Below are 20961 nucleotides of genomic sequence, written 5' to 3' on the forward strand. Positions count from 1 at the left end.
CAAAAACCACACTTATTGAAAGTAACACCAAAATTGGACAAAAAATGTAAATAACAATATTAATATATATATATATATATATATGATTGTTAACAGCAATCACAATCCTGTCATTCCCAGGCATACCCAGATTCCAGCATGTACTGGCTGACATGATAGGAGTGTGATTGCTGTTAGCAATCACCAGAGCTTCACAGGTTGCCACTGGAGTTCTCTTCCACTCCTCCATGACGACATCACAGAGCTGGTGGATGTTAGAGACCTTGCGCTTCCCCACTTTCCATTTGAGGATGCCCCACAGATGCTCAATGGGGTTTAGGTCTGAAGACACGGTTGACCAGTCCATTAACTTTAGCTGGCAGCACTCTTACCTCTATTTCCCAAAGACAACCTCTGCATATGACATTGAGCATGTGCACTCAACTTTTTTGGTCAAACATGACGAGGCCTGTTCTGAGTGGAACCTGTCCTGTGAAACCGCTGTAGGGTCTTGTCCACTGTACTGCAGCTCACTTTCAGGGTCTTGGCAATCTTCTTACAGCCTAGGCCATCTTTATGTAGAGCAACAATTCTTCTTTTCAGATCCTCAGAGAGTTATTTTCCATGAAGTGCCATGTTGAACTTCCAGTGACCGGTATGAGAGTGTGGGAGAGCGATTACACCAATTCACACCGGAGACCTTATAACACTAACGAGTCACATGACACCGGGAGGGAAAATGGCTAATTGGGTCCAATTTGGGCATTTCCACTTAGGGGTGTACTCACTTTTGTTGCCAAGGATTAGACATTAATGGCTGTTTGTTGAGTTAGTTTGAGAGGACAGCAAATTTACACTTTTATACAGACTGTACACTCACTACTTTACATTGTAGCAGAGTGTCATTTCTTCAGTGTTATCACATGAAAATATATAATAAAATATTTACAAAAATGTATACAGATACTGTATATAATTTGATAGGGGATATGTACACAAATATATATATATATTATATACACAAATTTTATTAAGGAGTTGAGTCTTCTCAGAAAATTATGTTTTACTATTTGGTTTGACATGTTTGCAGTAAAAATGCAATTCTTTTTAACATATCATGTTGTGACTCTGTGGTGTACAGACTGCCTTAAACTAGGTATCTATGAATAGCTTAACTTGTGCTGAATAAATGATTCCTAAGGTAACATATAAGCTACTTATTTGGTTGTCATCTACACCATTGAGATAATTTGTCATTAATAACGACCTGTCAGTTCTTATGAAGAGTTGCAAAAAGAGTTGGTAAAGAATATATGGAGGAGGAAGAGCAACGCGTAAGATTGTCATGGGTGATGATAGAGAGCCGAAAATCTCTATGTACAGTATGAGACAGGCCATATTTATTATATGGATGATGGTGGGGAAGTTAAGTGACGGTGAAGGATTAAGCTCCTCCTATAATTAAAAAAAAAAAACACCTTTAAAATTATGGATTTTGTTAAATATTTAATAATTATTCAACAAAAAAAGGGTAGAGATATTTTTACAAACAAAAAAAATCAATTAAAAAATTTGAGTAAAACTAGCATCAGCACTGCAACAAGTACACACTGAATAAGACGAACACATTCCTTGTGTAGATTTGTAACAGCCTCTTCATGGCATATAGCCCATTTAAACCAGTTTCACAGCAGGAAAATACTTATGTGCAGAGAAATCAAATTCAGGGGGTACCTAAACAAACACACAAAAAAAAGAAAATTAGAATGTAGTTAAACATGCATATTGTTAATCGTAAAGATTAGAGTGCAAAACACGCATTAAGACTGTTTTATGTATCGCTTTATTTACCTTAAATAAATTTAAGAATAGATTTAATATAATACATTCTATTTCTTTGGATTTTCTTTTAAGCATTGTTGGATGATATGGATGTTTCTATTTGTTGAGATCTGGGACGTCACAAGTAGCAGATACTGTTAGTGGAAAATCTTACCATTTCACGATATACAATTGAAATTTACCTTACATAAATGAAATTTGTTTTCATACTTGAGAATGAAAAACAATATAAATATAACACATGGTTATCTGATTAAATTATTATTATCACCCAATTAAATTATTAGAATTACACAAACTTTCTAGAATATTAGCTCTACTTACAGAGAATACGAATAATGACAAAAATGCTCCATTATTAAAATGGGAAAAGCTTATAGGTTGTGACATTAGATTAGAAGACTGGATTAAAGGTCTGCTACTAATTAGGTGGAATACTCAATGTTTAACTTCGATGGAGCTCCAACACAAAATAATGCATAATTGGTACTTAGTCCTCACACAACTACATAAGATATCCTATGTGAGCTCAGATCTCTGCTGGAGATGTTTAAAGGATAAAGGTCATATGCTCCACATATGGAGACTATTATCTTCCCAAAAGAATTAAAAAATGTTTTTTTTAGAATGTTAAACATAAAGGAAATTAAACATTCCTGCACAATTTATAATCATATTATTTACCTATTAAAATTCTAATAAAATCCCCAAGAAGAATGGCCCATGGAAGGATAATTTAAAGCAATGCAAATCTGTTATAGTCAGACTTAAGCGATGTCTCATGTCCGCTGCTTGAGACAGAATGTAAACAGTGATTTTGGAAGGACCAAACATTGTCCACTTAGGGGTTGATTCACAACGGGAACAAGATAAAAAAAAAAATAGTTTCTCCCTGTATTAAACTACCGTATTGGGTCGGATATAGGCCGCCCCCGTATATAGGGTGCACCCTAAAAGTTTGGAATTCTCGGCAAGGGAGATTGTTAAAGCACATCGTGCAGACGTGCCGGCAGTGGACACTGTTTACGCGCATCGCCGCTGCCGGTGAACGTCTGCACGATGCGCTTAGACAACCTCCCGTGCCGGCACTCCCCCCCGTGGAAAGTGCTGGCAGGGGAGGCTGTCTGAGCGTATCGGAGAGTAGGATGCAGGTCCCCTGCACCGCTGCGGGGGATCTGTATCCTAACCCTGCTGCCTGCCCGGAGCCCGGAACTGCATGTCCCGGGCGCTAGACCCCGAATATAAGCCGCAACCCCACTTTAAAGACTTAAAGTGTGGGGGGGAAGTGCGGCCTATATTCGGGCCAATACGGTATATAGAATCAACACACCACTCCATACAGAATAAGTAGCAAGACAACATTTTATGTCACACTGCAAGTTAACCTTTTGGCAACTGGACTTGACCCGTCATTGAGTAGCTAATGTAACATCGGAATCTGCTCATAAGAACTCATTAAGTGTTGCTATCAAAGCATTGAATACTGTTAATGTAAGACTATGAAACATATTCTAAACTACTGCTGATTGCTTCAATATCCTTTTTTAATATTTTAAAAGGAGCTTTTACCAGGAGACGAGTCTTATGTTTACTCTAACATGAGCAGTATGGTAGGAATAAGTCTAGGAAACTAAGTAAATTACAGGGGCCACGTAGTAATAAACCAAAGATATATAAACCAAATAGATATAATATATTCCAATTCAATGCAAGACTTATCTTTATGCCAATAAATTGGCAACAGGGTAGACAGCATTATGCTTAATCCGGGCTGATGAATGGCTCACCATCATTTTTCAATGAATCGGCCAACAGATCTAGTTCCAGTCCACTATTTAGTCTGCACTTACAGGACTGCATGCTCCACAATCTTACCTTTGAGTCTTTCTTGTGGCCTCCTGCAAGCAACTTCATGACGACAATATTGTTTTTAGCAACCTTCAAGATCTCTGTGACCTAAACAGAATCAAATGAAACACATGTACAAACCATATTGGTGTAAATTCATGACAAAGATGGTTTACCATATATATTATTTACTGCAACCACCAGTATATATGAAAGTTCTGGTCTAATTGATTACAGCACCTTCTATTGGTCAATATTATGAATTGAGATGTCTTAAAGGATAAATATATTCTGTATATACTATGTATTCATTTGGGAGTTTACTGTGGCATATACATGTAAAAAAATAGGAAGGAGCACCGATGATTGTTATGTCAAAAACAAGTAACTATTTTGGTGAGACATTCTTTTTGTTTATGGTCATAAAACCCATAGATGAAGCTACTGAGTTTTGTATTGAGATTTCCATTACACAAAAATATAGTTTCAGATTTAGCAACTGACATTCCTTTAAGGGAGTCCCTAAAGCTGGTTGTTTGCAGGCAAGTGGAACATTTCAACTCACCTACAAAAAAATGCATTTTATACACGCTTGTCACATCACAGCGCTAAAAACACTCAAAGCGTTACTGGTTACTGTGACAACTTTGAATATAGCAAGATCCATGTATTTATTTTCGTTAATCAGTGTAATTGTTTCTCAGGTCTCAGAGTGTCAGGGCCAGCATTATCTAATCAATCTCCTGTCCTGATTATTTCTTTCCTTTCTCCTCACCTAACAAAGGCTGCCTCAATAAATCAATAGGCAAATGAATACAGCATAACGAAGAAAGGATAAGCATGCAGATTTTGAAAACAGGCCAAAAGTACACAATTGTATACTCATAAGGTGGCTGTTTAATACATATATGTTATTCTCTACATAAAGCAAGTTGGATAATATTTAGCATCCATGATTAACAACATTCTTTTGGTTTCCAGCAGACATATATAGTATATGGATAGGTGAATTGCATGGTGAATTAAAGTAGGATAATATGGAAACAAGTATGCAATTATCTAAGGCTATACAATCTTCTTTGAAAGGTCATTAGCAATGTTCCCTCTAATTTTTCTTAGGTGGCATGCGCAGAAAATTTCTCTTGTGCAAAAATTTTCCCAGAGCCAAAATTTTGTGCGCACAATATTCTTCTGCAAATGTTAAATTTAAATTGTTATTCTATATTTTTGGTACAGCTCGCTCATGGTTAATAACACTACATTAGTGTGATAATGTAGTATTAGTTACACAACAGTATTACTTACTGTAATGTTTTTTTTAAAGGTGAAATTCTCACTGCATAAGTAAATTATGAGCGAATCACGAGCGGAGGCTCCAGGCCGCATAAAGGATAAAAAAAATTTTTGAGAAAAACTGTTGTCCGCAGGGGCGTACCTAGAGTATTTGGCACCTGGGGCGGATCCTGTACGTGGGACCCCCACACACACACTTTAAAACTGCATAGCTTCTATCATTAGGCAAACGTTGACGGTGGTACAGCATAACTGTTATCATTATTTACTAAGGCAGACATTGACGGTGGTACAACATAACACCTATCACTATACATTGAGCCAGACATTGACAATAATGCAGCATAACCCCAATCACTATATACTAAGCCAAACATTGATGTGGTGTAGGTCTACCACTTTAGTATCTGGCCTAGTATCTATATATATTTTCAGGTCTATATATATATATATATATATATATATATATATATATATATATATATATATATATATATATTTATTTTTTTATTTTATTTTTTTTTCATTTTTTTTTCATTTCGGTGCACCCCTATATAGATACATATATATATATATATATACATATATATATATATATATACATATATATATATATATATACATATATATATATATCTATATAGGGGTGCACCGAAATGAAAATTCTGGACCTGAAAATTTAGCATTCACTTGACTGAAACCGGAAGTGAACCCCCCACACACCTTGAAAAACAAAAAAAAAAAAAAAGCACTTTTATTAAAAGCAACACATATATATATATATATATATATATATATATATGATTAACAGCAATCACACTCCTATCATGCCCAGGTTCTAGCATGTACTGGTTGCTTGGGCATGAGAGGAGTGGGATTGCTGTTAGCAATCATATATATATATTAATATTGTTATCGAATTTTTCTGTCCAATTTTGGTGTGTTACTTACTTTTAATAAAGGTGTGGTTAACACACCAAAATTGAACAAAAAGATATATAATTGCTAACAGTAATCCTATCATGCTCAGGCAGCCAGTACATGCTGGAACCTGACCATGATAGGAATATGATTACAGCCTCCCTATGCCATGCCATTCCCCCCACACACTTACACATCCATGCTATCACACACACACACATTCACAAACATTCAGTTTAAACTACAGCATAACACCCATCACTCTCACACACTTACTAATTTACTCTCACAGAATCTTTTCCTACCTGTCACTTTTCCTCCTCTTCGTTCTTCCTCTTCTGTGTACTCTCCTTCCTTTGCAGTGGAGGCGGTGGGCGTGGCTTCAGTGCTGTGCGCCGGGATATGACATCAAATCCCGACGCACAGCATCAGTTGCCGCGCGCATCGAAAGGGAGCAGGATCGGAGGTCTGCATTAACAGACCTGTAGCTCCCTTGATTTTTTTTAAAGACGGTTAGAGGGAGATCCTTGATCTCCTTAACCGAGCTTGCTCCTCTAGCGGTGGACATTACTGTCAGTCTCTGGAGGGGATGTGCTCCCAACCAGTAGCGGACCACCCCTCCCTTCGGTACGCTACTGGTTGTGCGCACAATTTTTTTTGTGTGCGCTCCCCCTGAAAGCTATGTGCGCGCGCACAAGCGCACAGCTTAGAGGGAACACTGGTCATTAGTAACCTTACCTCTTGATCCTGATTAGGAATATTTTCTAGAATCATTCTTGCTTGTTGAAAGTGCTTGCTGGCTGCCATGTACAGGTCTGTAGACTGAGGAGGGGGGCTGTATTTATTCAGATCAGACATTTCCTTTAAGACAAGACCAGAACAAAAAAATAAGATTACCAGGGTGATGGAAACCAGAGTGTTCAACTAGGCAAATTAGGCACTCACCATTCCAACATCGATACACTAAAAATGGAATCAGACGTGGTTTCCATGACTCTCTATTTAGGAAGTTGAGATTAAAGTAAAGATTCATAGATACAACTGAATGCAAGTATCACTAGTATCAACACATGAGCTCCACCTCACTGTGCTGTGCTTGTATATGGCCCTAAAACCAATGTATGTATAGTTTCAAGTCAGAACCTATTAGGAAACCTCACCATAACAATGGAAACTTCAGCACCCCAGCTACTACACTCACAGGTCATAAAGTCATAGAATAACAGACAAAATATCATCCCAATTTTATTCTATTACTCAGCACACATGGAGAAGTTACATGAACCAAAAAAACAAAGAAAATTATTCTACATTGTAGTGTGTATCTTATTCCAGCTGAAAGGCAGATAAAAGCATACCTTAAACTGCAGATAGTGCACTGGAGGTGGGGTGATAACGCTGTTGAATGGAGCAAACCTGTGCTCATATCGGACTTGTTCACTGTCCAGCTCAAACTTTGGCTTCCTTACTTTGCCATCCATGTCAAATGCAATCATAGTCTGAATAATAAAATTAAAAAGTCTGCTTTAAACAGATTTAAGTGCTGTACATCATGCAGCATAACTTCAACCTATATAATAATTTTATGTAAGACTTAACTGTTATCGCCTGAAATTATTAGCAGTAGCGTAACGTGAGCAGCTGAGAAAGTAAAATACTGAAAAAAACAGTGCATATACCTTGTACATCCCAGCACACATATTTTGATAAGCTTGGCTAAGAGTGATCTCTCTGCTCAGAGGCCGAACTATAAGAAGAAAAAAAGGAACACAAAAAAAAATTATATTTTATTTGTAATAATAAGCCTTCCAGTTCTCATTGCGTGCGCTTTTTAGGTTATGTTACAGTAGTTTGCTTGACTTATCCTTGAAATAACGTCCAGTGTCCAATATCCTTTACCTTTCTTCTTTTTCTTTGTCTTCTTGCTGCTCCGGCCCTTCTGTTGTTCCTCCATTATGCGTTCTTCTGCCATCTGGGAACTATCTGCCCGACTCAGTGTGGACATGAGCCAGGCATACAAGAATTCAGACAAATACCTGCATAAAAGAGAGAGAGGAAACAGGATCTTGAACCTAAGGCAGTTAAAACAAAGCCATAAAACATATAAAGGCAGGGGTCATGTCATTATGTATAAATTTAGATGCATACATATATATATATATATATATATATATATATATATATATATATATATATATATATATACACACACACACACATACACACATATACACACACACACACACACCCAAAGTCCAAAGATTTTGGACCAGGTTGTCTGAAAGTACTCTGAGATCTCCATATTTTCCAAACAAGCGAAGAACCCACTCATCTCAGTGCCTGACTGGAAACTTGCAACTATGATTGTTTTTATATTGACCTTGGTATAAGCTAACTTAAGTTAAGCGAGCCCCTAAAATGTTTACTTGCTGACAACGGCAGCCTCTAGATGTCTAAGGGACTTCACCTTTAAGCTCCTCTCGCGATGGGAAAAGGTGCTAAAGTTGCGACAGAACATTCCCTAGGTTTCACTGGCAATTGCTCCAAAATTCAAATTTTGCCCCAGAACTGCAAGTTTGCCTTGATAAATACGGCCTAATAATGTCACAAATAACATGCACACAAGGAAAAATACTAAGAGGCACCCTGATTTTTCAGAACACAGTCAATTCAACACAGATCACTACTGTAGTGGGATAATATAGCCTTCACTGAAGGTTCTCAAGGCCTTTCTTTAGACAACTTACCAATAGATGTAGTAATATTCCTGCATGCTATAGAGTTCCAGCTCAAAGCCGCTCAGAAGATACTGGATCATTATCCTAAGGTTGTGATAAAGCACCCATGTTCCCAGGCAAGCTAGATGCTGCCTCTGTGGCTCTTGTTTCAGCAACATGCTGTGTAAAGCGGCATCTACCTTTTCAGCCTGGCAAGAAGGAATGCAAAGACAGAAGTTCAAAGTGTAACACAATATTAAAATATGGGAAAGTAAGTGCCTGTAAAATAGACATTATGTGAACCAGTCCAGTGTTTTGAAATTTGTCACTTTTAATTAATTTTAAAAGGCCATATTTTGAGCAAGGAGAAGAAAATAGTTTTCTTATAATGGGTTTTGTCCTTCTTGAACCAATATATATGGTAAACAATACATTTCTCACAGCAGAAGAATGGGGCCAGATTGCAAGTGTCATATGCATGTTCAAGGTAAGGGAGGCATTGGACCGCTTAATTTACACTTGGGTTTGCAAGTTATTGTTAAATTATGCCAATGGCCTCTGAAAGCAAGCTACACACATTTTAACAAAAGATCAAATACCTCATCCTGTAAAGTGGCAAAGTCTTCTAGAATGTGTCCCAGTTTATCTCTCTGCCGTGCTCGGTTGTGACCATGGATCTGAATTAAGTTGCAGAATGGCTTCAAAGAAAACGTTTAAAAGAATGAATACCATTATCCAGTTATACTGAAGAGAGCTTGTCAAGTTGTCAAAAGTGGGAAATGTACTCACTCGTACACAGTGGGTCACAAAGGAATCAATGTAGTCTTTTGCCTGGTGGTTATTGTACAGACAACATCTGTCAGAGGGACAAAGTGGAACAGTTAAAATTGTATAGCAGAAACTGTAAAATGGTTATCATATGGAAGTTCAAGCAGCTTACTTTGGCGAGAGCACAGGGGGACTAACAAAACACCGTAACGCGTCCTTCACCATGTCTTGCATCAGATGGGTTCCAAAAACCTTCTTGTTATCCACAAGGAAAGTAGTCTTTTAAATTAAAAACGCATTAAAAAACAAAAGCCATCGCATATGCATTTTTTTTTTTAAGGAAGAGTCTTAATTATCTCACTACTAAATCCTACTCTGTAAGCAAGTCTTTTGATTGCTGCGATACTTCTAAGTATGCAAGTTTTCAAACATGAGCGTTAAACAACATCTGCATATTATACTTATAGTTTCTATACAAGAACCTCTTTTAAATGTTTGACTCGTTTATGACTTATTTCTTTTACTACTGTGTGCAGACCTGTAACCCCTTTCCTTTTATGCAAAGGCATAAATAAAATGGATTTACCTGTAAGAGAGATCTTGAAAGAACACACGGAGATTGCTCACTAAATTCACAGAAAAAATCCTTTGTTGAAGAAAAGAAAAAAAAAAAAGTGTCATTAATTTAGCGCGATTCATAAACAATAAGAAAAATGCCATTTTCATACAATTCTTTTATTAATTTTTTTATTTTACACTTGCAAAGACAATTGGAGAAAGAAATTCCCATTTTGCTGTGAACTAGGGCACACAAATATATTAATCTGCTCATTACAATCAAATAAATGTAACCAAACCCAGCCTGTAAAAGGGGTGAGAGAAACCAAGTGGCTTCTCTCAGACCGTTTTCAGTCACATAGCAGGTTATCAAAAGCAAGACTAGGAGTGTTGTCAGAAAGAGACTGCAAAAAGGCTAAACCGTGCTTTTTAAAATGGAGTACCTTGGTCATATTATATCGGAAATAAGTCAACGGTCTCTCATAGAACAAGTGAGGTGCTTGATGACATATTGCTTGAGATTCTGTCAGCAATAAACACTTTTGCTATTTTACCTCGCCTCCATCCATATCATTTGACACACCTTAATTACCAATTTCCTAATGTCTCTAATAAGTCCCTTCTATCCTTTCCTGATCAGCTTGAAAGCTATGGGCTTATATAAACCCCATAACCATCAAGACATCAGTCAGGCAGCAAGGAGACCTTAAAGTGAATAGTAGTCCATAACACAACTTTAAGACCAATTTGAGAAAATGACTCAGTTCCTAACTCAATGGTGACTGAAACTTTGATGTAAATAGGGATCCAAACATAAATTTACGTAACAGAGCTATGTTATACTATAGTATTTTCATAAGCGTATCCAGCTGAAGGAGCCATCTAGTCACCACAATCTAAGTATTATTTTAACTAAACATTTTATCAAGGTGTTGCTGTTGAACTGTTTGCATTCAGCTCCCTGTGTGTCTGTTTTTTTTGTGTTCTGCTTCTTGCTTTACTCCTGTTCCTAGTTTTCTATGCTTCTTTTCTGTGCGTGATCCTCCTGTATTTGACGTTCCCCACCCAACTGCTCTTCTTGTTTAGTTTCCTCTACATCCGCCAGAGGTAAGCCACTTGACACTATATTTCTTTAAGGTACTTTTGTTAGTGTTGCGGCTGTAACTGTGGTGGCAAGCCAAGCATCTCATGGATAGGAGGTGTGACTACAGCCTATATTAAAATAGAAAAAGGCTCCAGGCACTCAAGGGTTCCATCAGACAGATTTATTGAAGGAAACGGACAACGTTTCGACCTCACAATGAGGTCTTTATCAAGTTGTGAGGTCGAAACGTTGTTGTCCGTTTCCTTCAATAAATCTGTCTGATGGAACCCTTGAGTGCCTGGAGCCTTTTTCTATTTTGATTTACTGGGGAGCTGGCCCTTCCCGGCACAGCTAAGCACCTGAGTTCCTGTGGGGAGTGAGTGCTGATTCTGGTGACTTACAGCCTATATTAAGTCTCATCACCCTCCGTGTCTATGCTTCTCTTTGTGATGTATGCTTGCAGCTAATCCCCATCTTTGCTCTACCCATGCCTGCCTGGATCTGCCTACAGCACCTTTACTTCACTGTCCCAACCTGCCTCTGGATCATGTTGTATGGTTACCCCTCCTATCTCTATGCCTGCCAATGTCTCGGGTGCATGAAGTGTGGATGCAGAAACCTGGAAGTTTAACCGAAGTGAGCGTGAGATTGCTTTATGCCATGCCCTGTGAGCCTACTCGCTGAAATAAGATCCCTTTCCTAACACTTTATTCCAAAGCGTAATCAGTACACTTACCAATATGCTATGAAGATTTGTTAAATTGACAACTTCACAGACCATTTTTATACGGTCTATAAGTTTGTAAAAATAGGTAACCATTTCTTCTTTTTTAATAATTTTAGCATAGCGAGGGAAAGTTGGAGGAAGCAGCCGTTGATTAACAAGAGGTTCAAAGCCCATCATTATAGGATGATCTTAAAAAAAAAAAATAAGTCAGAAAAATAAAATCAACGTGTTAAAAGCACTAAAACAGCATAGTTAAGATATAGTTATTTAATATTGTTAAATCGCTAATTGTATTTGTTAATATTTGTTTGTATTTTTAAATGTTTAAAGCAGATGTATACATCAACATTTTATGTAACATAAGGTATGTTTCTAAAGAAGCTTATATATTTTCTCCTTGGACATAAAATCCAGTGTTGTATACAGTAATGTAGGGTAGCATCAACAAAAACTAGGTTCTCTCTTATTTTGTTCTCTGCACACCACACTGATCTGATTCTTTATGGCAATGCTAATAAAGTCCAGTCCTACATAGGCTTTCATTGGTTCTGAAATGTTCGTTACTTATCAGTAACCTGAAACTTTTTCAGCATTTTTTCACTATGTATCCCTAATTATGATTTTCCTTTTTATTTAGTAATAAAAAAAGCAATGGGAATTCCCCTGTTAATGTCAGTTATTACCTCCTTTTGTTGTATCATTCTGGGCCTGGATGCCATATGGAAGCGAGTTGTGTATTGCACACAGAAGATCAGATGCCTGGCTGATTAGCTTTGATGCTTCTATCACTGCACTGGTCTAAATAATACAAAAACAAATTTGATTAGGTTAGATCATTGTAAGATTAGAAGAACGCTGACCTAAAAGAGGGATTTACACTTACCTCCTTTTTGGTAAAAGCAATTAAAACTGTGAGTAAAACTCTGGTGAACTTCACTCGGCTGAATACTGCTAAGCACTGCTGGTGCTAAGGCATAAACAGAAAAAAAAATCCCCGTTATATTATTACCAAGAACTTAAAACAGACTTTCCACTAGAAAACTGGCACCATTTGAAATAGTGCTGCACTGCTACTCAAAACACATTAACTGAATAATACAGATTATATTTTGAAAAGACAGAAACCAAATATTATTACATATTTAACTAAAACATTTACAAACATCTTTATACACACACAATCTGTGCTACTAGTGGGAGAAAACTGGCAGACAGAAAGCAATAAAAAAAAAAATACCTCTTGTAGGATAAAAAAAACATTAGGGCTGCCACTAACGATTATTTTAATAATCGATTAGTTGGCCGATTATTTTTTCCATTAATCGATTAATCGGATAAAAAAATGCAATTTTTTTTTCATTTCAAATAATGTAATAAAAACGTACAATTTACACTTTCATCTCTTTATTGCAATGGCCTCTCTCTATTCACCTTCTTATTTTACTGACATAATAAAAGCTACAAGAACCCAAACACAGTGTTTCTCAAACTAGGTTTTAATACAAAGTTATTAGTAAATATTAATTCATATGTTAACTATTTTTCATATTTAATAAAAACTGAGAAAAAAGCCTTGTTTATATTTTCTTTTATTTACCAAACTGCCCCAGTTATGCACATCTGACCCCCAGCTTGCCACTCTTATATGCCAGAGATTCCACTGTGCCCCCTGATATGCCTTATACTCCTTATATGCCAGTGATATGCAACTGAGCCCCCTGATATACCTTTTACCCCCAGATATGTCTTATGCCCCCCTAATATGCCTAATATCGATATGCCTTATACCCCCTATATGCCTTATAACTTCCAATATGCCATTCGCCCCCATTTATGCCTTATACCTCCCTATATGCCACTGCACCCAGATATGCCACTCTGCTCCCCATAAATGCCCTGCACCACCCTGAAATTCATTATACTCCCTGATTCACCACTCTGCCTCCCCCAGATATGCCACTCTGAAATTCATTATACCCCCCATACACCACTCTACCTCCCCCTATACACCACTAACTCCCCCAGATATGCCATTCTGCCTCCCTGAAATTCATTACACCCCCATACACCACTCTGCTACCCTGAAATTCATTATACCCCCAAACACCACTATAACTCACCCATACACCACTCTGGCTCCTGCCCCCTCCCATACACCACTCTGGCTCCTCCCCCCTCCCATACACCACTCTGCCTCCTCCCCCTCCCATACACCACTCTGCCTCCTCCCCCTCCCACACACCACTCTGCCTCCTCCCCCTCCCATACACCACTCTGCCTCCTCCCCCTCCCATACACCACTCTGCCTCCTCCCCCTCCCATACACCACTCTGGCTCCTGTCAGCAACGGAGGTTCACAAGACACCAGGGAGCCGGGTAGAGAGGCAGAGTGGCGTATGGGAGGGGGAGGAGCCAGAGTGGTATATAGGAAGGTGGCTCCCATACACCCCTCTGACTCCCCCCTCCCATACACCACCCTACCTTTCTCCCGACTCCCTGGTGTTTTGTGAACCTCCGTTGCTGACAGGCACAGCGTAAGTGAAGGGCAGTGACGAAGGCTGTGTGTGCGATGCAGACCCCCACCGGCTGACAGAGAGGATGATCCTCTGCAGGAGACCTCGATTCTCTGTCAGCCGGTGGGGGTCTGCATCGCCCAGACAGCCTTCGTCACTGCCCTTCACTTACGCTGAGGCTTCTATGAAGCTGCAGTGAAAGTGCCTGTCAGCAATGGAGGTTCACAAAACACCAGGGAGTCGGGAGAGAGGCAGAGCAGTGTATGGGAGGGGGGAGGAGTCAGAGGGGTGTATGGAAGTGGAGGGGAGAGGCGCATCGCACGGACACCCACCAGCCCGACAGTGAGGGGAATCCAGGTCCCCTGCAGCGTTGCGGGGGATCTGGATTCTAGTGTTATAATCCGATCTCTGTTTGAGGTCGGATTATATAAAGGAGAGGAGTTTTTCCGAGCATTTGCTCTGAAAAAACCCTCTTTTCATAAATCGATAAAAATCGATTCGACTAATCGATAATGAAAATCGTTGACAACTATTTTCATTATCGATTATTATCGATTAGTTGTTTCAGCCCTACTTATACAAAATATGAACTTCATAAAGAAAAAAGCATTACTTCAAGTTCTACTTCAGGATCTCTTGCTTCTCCCTGTCGGCTCCTGGTGCTCTAGGAAAGCAAATAACAATAGAAATCCTTTTTTTAAGAAAATGCAGTATGTCAGAATGTTAAGCCATCCGAGCCAAAAGGATTGCATTAGTGATAAAGACCGTGGCTGTAGTTGTCCACAATCCATTTCCAAGAAAACTAGCTGCACAAGTCACTAAACCAAAATCCACCACGTATGTGTATTCTTGTATGATATTTTAATCTTTGTGTTTATTATCATTCAACAAGGAACTAAGTGTGAGGAAATTATTGCTTTAGCAGGCTCCAATATAATAAGCCACAATATAGCAGCATGTCTGTCAGGAAACAGATGTTAATTGTCAAGCAGAATATAATAGAAACACACCTTTACCCTCCTCTGTAGATCATCTTCTACATCTTTCAGCATTCCTGGAAAAATTAAGCCATATTTGTTTCACCTATAGTAGAATAAAAATGATTTCTCTCTCATTTACACATACACTTATACATGCAGAAGACAGTACCTGTTACTCGTAAATCCGTAACATTGTTAGCCATTTTAAATCCATATGTCATTGACTGGAAATCCTCCTTTGGGAAAAATATAAATGGATATAAAAGTTAAGAGTTCTGTCCTGCTCTGCCCACTGCAACAGAAAGAAGTAATAGTCCTAAGCAAACACAGAAGGCATTTGCACTAAAATTTCATTGTGGAAAAGGTCAAGTAAGGGGTGTTCAAACACTTTATGACGACAAGTAAAAATAAAAAGTAATATGTCATCTGCTACCATCACTGATCATTGTCGGCAGCCAATAAAAGCCACTTCCGTGCAAGTAATTGCTCAAGCAGCCAATCACTAGAACATTGCCAAACAATGAAACAGCAATACCCCTATATCAGTAAGGATCAATAAAAGGAGTGAGCATTACTAGCCAAATCTCCGAGACTGTGGAAAACTGTCCTAACCAAAAACAAAATACTTGTTTTGGACAGTAACAAGAAACATATTCGTAGACTCTCTTTTCTATTCAAAATCCAGTCAACTTAAAGCCAACCAAACAATTCTCATCAGCAGGCATTACATATTTGCGTCTGGTTACCGTACCTCTTCAAAAACAGCAGCTTTGTTGACTTTCTCTCTAGCAATGTCACAGATTTTGAGGATTCCCAATGCAAATGCTTTCATTGCAGGGTCTTCTATGAGGTCTGGATTGTGGACATAAAGGCAAGTGAAAACTGTTTGCGCTAATGAGTGACCCTCCAACCAGGTGATCTGAAGCAAAATAATGATAAAGATAAACTCTAATAACATGCATACGTGGCCGGCACCAAAATAGTTAAAGGTAGGTTAAGTTTGTTTCTAGACATTTTTTCAGAGAATTAAGAATTGATAAAACTAAAATATTTGGCTAGATCAAACTTAAAGGCTAACCAGCATACTTACCAGACAGCAAAAGCAGGTATCCATAATTCCTATTAATTCTGGCAATGTCAAATCCTTGGTTTTAATTGTGCCATCCTTTAAAATAAAAAAATGTTTTAGGGGTCTGATAAAAGAAATATAAAACACTTGTTATATACAAAGTAATGACAAAGCATGTTAACAGATTTTAGGATTCTACAGTTTTTCGTTTGAATAATGTCCTAATCCTTGATGATCAAATTAACATAAGCATAGAGTTGAAATGTATTGCATTGTATAATGTAAAAAGAAAGTGCAAATCACAGGTAATTCTGCACTTCGGTTATAGACATTTCCACGGAAAGCTACCAACAATGCACCTGCTCAAATAGAAGGAGTCGACTATGGACAGTTTACACTTCAGATGCATATTTGGGTGGTACAGTACAGGTCTCTAGTATAACAAACTAGGGTTTATTTACTAAAGACTGGAGACGATAAACAAATTATGCATTATGAAGAGCCAGCGTCAGTGTATTACTACATGAAGAGCTGAGCAGGCCAAGCATAAAGCATAGTTAAATCAGTGAGATTTCTTGGAAGTCACCCCCGTTTGCGTGAAGAACATTCTACTAAGATCCTTAGCCATACCCAGTTAACAGTGATGGCACAAACTGATGCTGAAGGTTATGATGCCACTGTGAAAGGGGGATGAGACCAGGTCTCAATGCCGAATCCCTGCCATTTAGGGAGCATCCATCAGGTGAGTACAGAAGACCTAATAATGCTACCTACAAGGCGATTGGCAGCACCGTTCTCTAAAAACACATAAGTGCAGCTTCTGAGTGAAACATCACTTGTTTAATTCCACAGTGTTTGCCTCATTTGTGTCTGGGAAAAAATGTGGGCATTACTGTCCATTTAATCTTTTAATTTTGTTTGTTTTGTTACTAACACATATACTATTAAAAAATGAATGTGCTCCTTTAATAAGGAATCTCATTTTGGAACCCAAATCCCTCGTCCCTATTTACACCATTGAATACGGGTGTATCACTGTGTTCTACCCAGCGCTAAATTCAAGAAAATATGGCTAGTAACTATATTCATAAATTAAAATGTGTATATAAAACATAATATTCTCATTTGAAATGCCCTACCTTACAACATAAAAAGTCAACCTGGCAACTTCAATGTATACAGTCCAGCCGATGGATATCAAAATCACACAATTGGCATGCAACAGGAAACTAACCTTTATGGCTTGTTCAAAGTTTAGAACCTTTCTGTTAACCTGATTTCCAATCATTCCTGCATCCATTTTGGGATCCATCATTTCTATAGCTGACATTGCTTCAAACAGTCCAAACCTGATGGAATATCAACAGTGAGCACAAGTAGAAAGTTCAATTCACTGCTAAACAGAAATGTGTAAGTATTAAAGGGACAGTCTAATGTCCTGACACCCCTACTATAGAAGAATGCATATAAAAGTACGTTAATATGTATTCTTCCAAAACAAAAATTTTTTTTTCTTTCATCGTGATTTGAACTTTCTAGCCACAGCTGCTTAAACTGTCAATTAGAGGCAGTCAAGTAATCTCCATGAAATCAATGGGAATATGTTCCTATACTGACTGACAGCTTAAGCAGCCAATCAGTGGCAGGAATGTGCTACCTTTGAAATCAATGCAAAGACTTTATACATGTGCACTGGGTCCAAACAGTCCCCTACATGCAGTGCTCATCAGTGCCAGCACTGAAGCTGAAGCTGAATAGATCTCCTTCAGGGTATTTAGCTGGGGGGGAAAGGCACAATGCATTTGCAAAATGGACCACACGAAAATTTGAAGGGAGCACGAAAGTACATACGATGGCTGGAGTGTACTTTTAACATAGTGTATGGACACACGTATATTCCATATTAGATTATTTTCTCTAATCCACAGCAAATTGACAAAGTGTGCCCTTAAAACAAAAATAGCTTTACATTTATCAAGCGCGCTTCAAGAAGTAAGCAGGGCTAATTCCCTAAAGGGAGAGTTTTCAGGAGAGCAGTGTTTCAGCTCCTTGACCTCATTGTGCATTATAAAGCACCAACTCCAGTCAGTTTCTGCTGGAGGAAGAGCTTGGCTGGCCCTCTATAATGTATGACTGACTCATCAATATTTCTCCTCACCCTTCTTGCTGGAGAAACCTGCCAGTGTTGGTCCTTTATAATGAATTGTAAAGTGAGGGAGTTGAAACCACAACTCTCCCTTTATTTAATAAACCACAATATGTTCAAATCCTTCTAATTTGAGATTTTAACCTAGTTAACAGGGGCCTAGCAAGCAAAGAAAGAATAGTTTAAAGAGTAAATGAATGAGAATATAATATAGCTAAGCAAGCTGAATGAAGAAACTCTGAATGCATCGTGTGTGTGTGTGTATATATATATATGTATATATACACACACATATATTTGTATTGTCTTGAAATCTTTATAAGAGTGAATAGAACAGAGTGTATAGAATTAAAACTCACAGCTTGTCATGGAGCAACTCTCCCAGCTTCAGTTCTGTAAGCCAAAAAGGAATAAGTATATAAATGAATGAATGATCACAAGATATAAGTCCTATCATGATGGTATAACAGTAAAAGCGGTTGCTATTTAGTTAACCGGGAGTTGATAAAGACATGTCATTTTAGAATATTTTATTGGATAGTATGTAATATTTTTGATCATGCAATTTATGGCTTACTAACGGGTTAAGGTGGATTTTGCATATAATTACCACTGCATGCATCTCGGAATTCCTGAGTTATGTCTATCCAGTTCCCATTGCTCTTTCCCATTTTTTCCTGCATGGAGAGTTCCCATCCTGAGTCATCGTCTTCTATGGATGCTTTCATTACCATTGTACGAGATGCTGAAATAACAAGACAAACAAAGGTTTTCATTTAGGTTACTTCAGGCAATGCTCCATATAACATAATGCAATAGCTAGCAACTAGTTTTCATTACAGCCAACATGGCTTGTGCTATAAACATAAGCATAATTTAAGCAGCTACTCTGAAAAAGGGCCTATTACAGTGCAACTACAAGAGAGATCTAAAATCCCATATTGTGGTTAAACAGTAGAATCACTGCAACGTTTTGGTAGCAAGTAACTTCTGTCAGATAACCGCCATACTATTGCAAATATTCTGCCTTGGTGTGTACCCGTCTTTCGCAGAAACAAGCATTGTAACACTTGGTGCGGATTGACGCCACTCCTGCGGCATTTTTACCTGGGCGCTGGATTCAGGATGTAATCCATCTGAGCGCTCTCTCGCCGCTGACACTTTGGACTACTTAATAACCTACCATGTCACATCACGGAAGGGGACAACCAGCTCTACAGGGTACATTCCATAAATAATTGGAAATATATACCAAATGTGCCCTTCTAAACCAAAGAAACAAAAAGCATGTGCAACACTGGTTTTATACTTTGCTTGCGCACGTATGGAAATTTAAAATGCCCTTAGAATCAGACACTGTATTAAATGAATGGGACTGGCCAAGCAAGGCATAAACACTGAGTTCTAAAAGAAAATTTTACTTCCAAACGATTTGACATGTGTATGTACATATATATGCCAACCACAATATGCCTGCCACACATATAATGAACCAGTGTTAAGACAGCACCTTGGTGCTAATGCAGCATTGGGGAACAATATTCAAGCAAGACACCGTGAACACTAAAACGGTATTATGAAGACAACACTGGCTTTACTTAGCTAGAGGTCCGCTTGGGAATTGTATTTTAACCAAAAAAGAATTTAGGAAAACAGACTGAGGTAACCCATCAGCTGCTACCCAGCGCTTTTCAGACCTCGCTAGCAGTAAAATATATTGCTAAACACCGATTAGCAATTCGATCTACTTTGATTAGCACTCCATTCTAACGTCTGCATTAATCCCTTTCACCTTCTCACCTCTTTCTCCGGTTTACAACCCTGGGCATCCACGTTACGTAGTGCCGACTGGCGCGATGACGTCAAGAAGTGGGCGTTACCATGGAAGGATAAGCGAAGGCAGCAAATCCAAAAAAAAGACTATAAGATAAAACTATTATCTCTTCCATACGATATTGATGCTTTTCGAACGTTTAGTAACCAATAATTAATGCGTTTTGACAGAATGGTGCGTGACAGCGCTGGCCCGACGCATGCCGGGTATTCTCGCGATATTTTAGTGGCTCTTTCATTGGCATGTCAGCGAGTCAGTCTGGTTACATGCCGGTACTATAGCCTAGAGATGAGGAGGTTGTTAGGGGATTGGTTTAATGAGCTATGCTCCTTGTAACTAGAGGTTAACGTTACTACGAGTAGAATACATTTCTGGTAATTAGTGTATACCATGGGAGAAGATATAACGTATGGGACCCTGACAATGTGGTGTTTGTAGGCTCGGGTATGGTCACTTTACCGGGCTATGCATTGACATTTGTGGACAGGGCCGGACTGGGACTGAAAAGCAGCCCTGGAAAAATTTGGAGACCAGCCCCATATAGTTTATCTCACAGTCAAGCTCTTATACCCACACGCACCCCTTATACATACCCGCGTCACACCATTCTTTTTATCTCATTATTTGTATTCAAATGCCAGAAAGCAAAAGTGTTAAAAGGCCCTAATAAATTAAATACATT

The 20961-nt window shown here is 38.4% G+C and overlaps 1 protein-coding gene across 2 annotated transcripts; it reads right to left on the bottom strand.

Annotated features, from left to right (window-relative positions):
- Window positions 1-1653: 1653 nt before the first annotated feature.
- LOC149300560 (N-alpha-acetyltransferase 35, NatC auxiliary subunit-like) lies at window positions 1654-19179 on the bottom strand. 2 transcript variants are annotated; one of them, XM_089485083.1, is made up of 22 exons: window positions 19056-19179; window positions 18805-18838; window positions 17534-17648; window positions 16321-16395; window positions 15982-16149; window positions 15400-15466; window positions 15261-15304; window positions 14864-14914; window positions 12621-12704; window positions 12421-12535; window positions 11747-11925; window positions 9955-10014; window positions 9541-9647; window positions 9390-9456; window positions 9200-9298; window positions 8631-8809; window positions 7783-7919; window positions 7563-7630; window positions 7242-7382; window positions 6622-6744; window positions 3697-3777; window positions 1654-1713 (listed from the first exon to the last, which is right to left on the bottom strand). In XM_089485083.1, exons 1-22 carry the CDS (start codon window positions 19177-19179, stop codon window positions 1654-1656), a joined length of 2178 nt encoding a protein of 725 aa, XP_089341209.1. The 2 variants fall into 2 exon arrangements, with proteins under 2 accessions (XP_089341209.1, XP_089341208.1); XM_089485082.1 differs by having other exon boundaries at window positions 7744-7919.
- Window positions 19180-20961: the final 1782 nt, after the last annotated feature.

This window comes from Sceloporus occidentalis, unplaced genomic scaffold (genome assembly GCF_023333645.1).
Source record: "Sceloporus occidentalis isolate IW3139 unplaced genomic scaffold, rSceOcc1.0.p SCAF_24, whole genome shotgun sequence".
NCBI lineage: Eukaryota > Metazoa > Chordata > Lepidosauria > Squamata > Phrynosomatidae > Sceloporus > Sceloporus occidentalis.